General features: G+C 39.6%; 1 protein-coding gene across 1 annotated transcript; it reads left to right on the top strand.

Annotated features, from left to right (window-relative positions):
- Nucleotides 1-1,130: 1,130 nt before the first annotated feature.
- LOC139881128 (uncharacterized) lies at nucleotides 1,131-3,834 on the top strand. Its single transcript, XM_071865649.1, has 2 exons — nucleotides 1,131-3,513; nucleotides 3,596-3,834. Exons 1-2 carry the CDS (start codon nucleotides 1,131-1,133, stop codon nucleotides 3,832-3,834), a joined length of 2,622 nt encoding a protein of 873 aa, XP_071721750.1.
- The last annotated feature ends 585 nt before the right edge of the window (nucleotides 3,835-4,419 follow it).

Genomic DNA, 4,419 nt, shown 5'->3' with positions numbered 1-4,419 from the left:
TTCCATGCCTTTTAAGTTTGATTACAAAATTCATAGGCTCAAAATTTCATAGGCTCAAGAGATAATTTTGACTTACATCGATTGCTGATATTTGAATGATTTTAAGCTTCCGACTTTTAAGTTTAAAGTACTTTACACATTAATAAGAATATGCGACATGGGTGTCTAACTAACCTTTCATAGGCAGTGGCTTCACGTTGTGCTTTGTCAGGTTTCCACGTGGAAATTATTTTCCATGTCAGCTCCTTGTACTTTTAACAGAGAAGTAACGGCGTAAACTCCAAATCGACGTTACCAATTTACCGGAATACCAGGTGGGTGTTAAATTGGAGGCGGGTGTTTTGAATGGAGTGGGCGATTTGCAGTATGGTGGGTGGTGATTGCGGGGTGGGATTGTAACCGGAAACTGGGTGTAAGATGTGTTCACCTTACAAGATAATAGAATGGAATATGGGATGAGAAAGAAGGGATGTGTTAAACGGAACCAATCTGGTTCACTCCTAACAATTACCAACCGGTCCACTCATAAGTCATAACACTGGGTGGCGACAATTTGTAGTGGGATTAATAGTTGATTGGAGGCTTGGATGAAGCGAAGACGGTTTGAAGTGGTGGAGGTCGGAGGCTTTTTTGCGAATAGCGTGAATACAATTTGCTATATGATGGTGGACTGGTGGTGGTGGTGGTGGTCGGAGGTTATATTTTCGAAGACGATTGCAGTGGCAGTGGTCGGATCGGAGCTTGTAGCTTCTATTGGCGTGAAGACGATTTGCTGTGGACTGTACTGGTGTCGGAGCTTATAGTTGCGATGGGTGATTGGGTGTGTAGACAATTGCAGTGGCAGTGGTGGTGGTTGGTGGTTAGTCTTAAATTCCAACCTTTCGTTATACATACTAAGGAACATTGCTGCTTCGAAGTTTGCAGGTGGGGTCTAGCATCTGATTGCCATTGGCTGGTTGACTTTGCTCATTGACATTTTGGTCGTAAAATTTATGTGAGGTGCTGATGAGCTTCCTGATATTAACATCGGAAGATTGATGGAATTTTCTGAGCAACTGATTCAATATCTTTTTTTTTTTCATAAGTTACTGATTCAATATCTTGTAGTTTTCAATCTCAGAGGCAAAAAAATGGCGTTATATACCTTGATCATGCTGGTTCTATTACATTCTTCGCATAACGTTGCTGCTTCCAATTCTACCAATGAAGCACGTGCGCTCCTCAAATGGAAAGAAAGTTTTGGTAATCAAACAGCGTCGATGATCTCTGCCTCATGGAATATCAACAGTAGCTCATGTACATGGTATGGAATTTCCTGCAACTCTGCCGGTAATGCCATTAGTATAAACTTGACCAATTCAGGTCTAATCGGTACACTTTCTGAATTTCCTTTTTCTTCTTTGCTGAATCTTGCACATCTTGAGTTGGGAATGAATCAACTTTTTGGCTTTATGCCACCAGAAATAGGGCACCTCTCTAAACTTGTGTACCTGGACTTGTCCCATAATCAGTTAAATGGCTCGATTCCTCCTTCTCTGGGTAATTTGAGCAATATGGTTTATTTGTATCTCCAAGCTAATAAACTTTCTAGCTCTCTTCCTCCGGAAATAGGAAATCTTTCCAACTTGATGGAACTCCAAATAGACACAAACACTTTGACTGGTCATATTCCTTCAGCCCTCGAGAACTTGAAAAATGTAGCCATCTTGAACATGGCTGATAATATACTTTCTGGTTCAATTCCTTCAGAACTAGGAAACTTGAAATCTCTCTCCAAATTTACCATTGAAAGAAACCAGATTTCTGGTCGAATCCCAGCATCGCTGGGAAACTTAACACAGCTTACCCTTCTTCGTCTTGCTGATAATCATCTATCCGGTTTCATTCCAGAAGAGATAGGTAAGTTGAGGTCTCTTGTGGACCTAGACCTGAGTAGGAACCTAATAAGAGGCTCCATTCCTTCTTCCATTACCAATTTGGGTAACTTGCAAACTTTATATCTTCATGAAAACCAGCTCTCTGGAAATATATCAGAATTTCTTTCCATCTTTCCGAAGCTGCAATATTTAAATTTGGAGCACAATACATTTTATGGTCAGTTCCCATCAAACTGGGAAAGTTCCCGGCATTTGTCCATGTTGTGTATCGCAGGGAACAATATTAGTGGCATCATCCCACCTGAAATTGGAAACTTAACACAGCTGCGTATACTAGATCTTTCCTCAAACAATCTAATTGGGGAGATTCCAAAGGAACTGGGGGCTTTGACATCTATGCTGAAATTGATTTTAAGCAATAACAAAATTTCTGGTTACGTATCTTCAGAAATGGGATTCTTGACTGATCTCGAGTATCTGGACATGTCTATGAACAATCTTAGCCAGTCGATTCCAGAAAGTTTTGGGAATTTTTCGAAACTACACTACATGAATTTGAGCAACAACCAGTTCACAAAAGTAATTCCTGCTGAATTGGGAAGGCTAGTCCAACTGAATAATCTTGATATGAGTTTGAACTTGCTGATAGGAGAGATACCATCAGAGTTAAGCCAATTGCAGAGCCTGGAGACCCTGAATCTTTCACAAAACAATCTTTCTGGTGTTATTCCGGGTAGTTTTGAGAAAATGCATGGATTATTGTATGTTGACATATCTAACAACAGTCTGCATGGACCCATTCCCAATAACAAAGTCTTCCAAAATGCTTCTATAGTGGGAAACAAAGGGTTTTGTGGTAATTTCAGTGGATTACAACCTTGCAAAGATGACAATCTGCATAATCATGTCACAAGAAAGCACCACAAGATCTTGTTTTTTGTTGTATTCCCCCTTTTCGGATCATTGGTTCTTTCTTCAGCTAATTTTGCATTTTGGTATTTCAAGAAAAAGCCAGAAGAGAAGAGCATTAAAGACATTCTAAAACTGGGAAATTTTATTGCTGGTTTTGACGGAAAAAGATTGTACAAAGAAATCATTGAGTCAACAAACAATTTTGACGAATCCTATTGCATTGGAGCAGGGGGCTCTGGGAGGGTCTACAAGGCAAGAGTTTCTTCATCGAGCAGTGTTTTGGCGGTAAAGAAATTGTATCCATTGAATGATAGTATGATGGTGGACAAGAAGGCATTTGAAAGAGAGATAAAAGCATTGACTGAAATAAAACATCGAAATATCGTGAAATTCTATGGTTCTTGTTCATACGGTGAGCACTCGTTCTTGGTTTATGAGTATGTTCAGATGGGTACACTGGGAAAATTTCTGCGGGACGATGAGAAAGCAAAAACAGTTTGGTGGGAAATGAGGCTAAACATAATCAAAAATGTGGCACAGGCCTTATTTCACATTCATCATGAACTCAAACATCCAATTGTTCACAGGGACATAACAAGTACCAATATTTTGCTTGATTCTAAATATGTAGCTCAACTTTCAGACTTTGGTACTGCAAAGCCCCTCTACACAGAGAATTCGAACTGGACTGATCCAGTTGGTTCAATAGGATATGCTGCACCAGGTAGTTTCTGTCAATATTGCCCTTTTGAGTGACATAGAACTTATGAATGGTACGATATATTGACATATCTTTTAATTTGCAGAACTTGCTTACACAGGAGCAGTAACTGTGAAATGTGACGTGTTTAGTTTTGGAGTGATAGCACTGGAAGTGATCAAAGGGAGGCATCCGGGTGATTTTATCCATCCATTATCATCAAAATTTGCGCATAGGAAGTTTAACTTAGTTGACATGTTAGATGAACGGCTACCTCCTCCTACGCCTCAAGTAAGAAAAGCTCTTCTATGTAATGAAGGTGGCTTTTTCATGCTTAGTCGATGACCCTAGATCAAGACCAACTATGCAGTTTATTTCCCATAAGTTGGCCATTATGGAAGAAAGTAAATTCAAATGCCTTTCAGAAGTACCAAGTATGCTTTCAAAGAAGAGATTTGGCGGAAAAAGACTGTCTAAAATAATCATCGAGTCCACCAACAATTTTGATGAATCCTGTTGCATTGGAGCAGGCGGCTCTGGAAGGGTCTACAAGGCAGGAGGAGGTGAAATTGCATTGGCTGTGAAAAATTTTTATCCAGTTTATGGCAGCATGATGGTGGATGAGAAGGCATTCGAGACTGAGATAAAAGCATTGAAAGAAATAAGCCATCGGAATATTGTTAAATTCTATGGTTCTTCTTCATATGATGAGCACTTCTTTCTGGTTTATGATTATGTTCAGATGGGTACGTTGGGGAAATTTCTGCAAAGTGATGAAAAAGCTGAAACATTGGACTGGGAAATGAGGCTAAACATCATAAAAGACGTGGCACAAGCCTTAGTTTATATCCATCATGATCATAAACCTCCCATTGTTCACAGGGACATAACAATTAACAATATTTTGCTTGATTCTAAATACGTGGCTCA

Source organism: Rutidosis leptorrhynchoides, unplaced genomic scaffold (genome assembly GCF_046630445.1).
Source record: "Rutidosis leptorrhynchoides isolate AG116_Rl617_1_P2 unplaced genomic scaffold, CSIRO_AGI_Rlap_v1 contig116, whole genome shotgun sequence".
NCBI classification, from domain to species: domain Eukaryota; kingdom Viridiplantae; phylum Streptophyta; class Magnoliopsida; order Asterales; family Asteraceae; genus Rutidosis; species Rutidosis leptorrhynchoides.
This window is presented reverse-complemented; position numbering and strand designations above follow the sequence as displayed.

Coding starts and splice junctions, on each gene's coding strand:
- LOC139881128 (XM_071865649.1), top strand. CDS start 1,131: ATGGCGTTATATACCTTGATCATGCTGGTTCTATTACATTCTTCGCAT. Junction 3,514..3,595: donor AATAGGATATGCTGCACCAG/GTAGTTTCTGTC, acceptor TTTAATTTGCAG/AACTTGCTTACACAGGAGCA.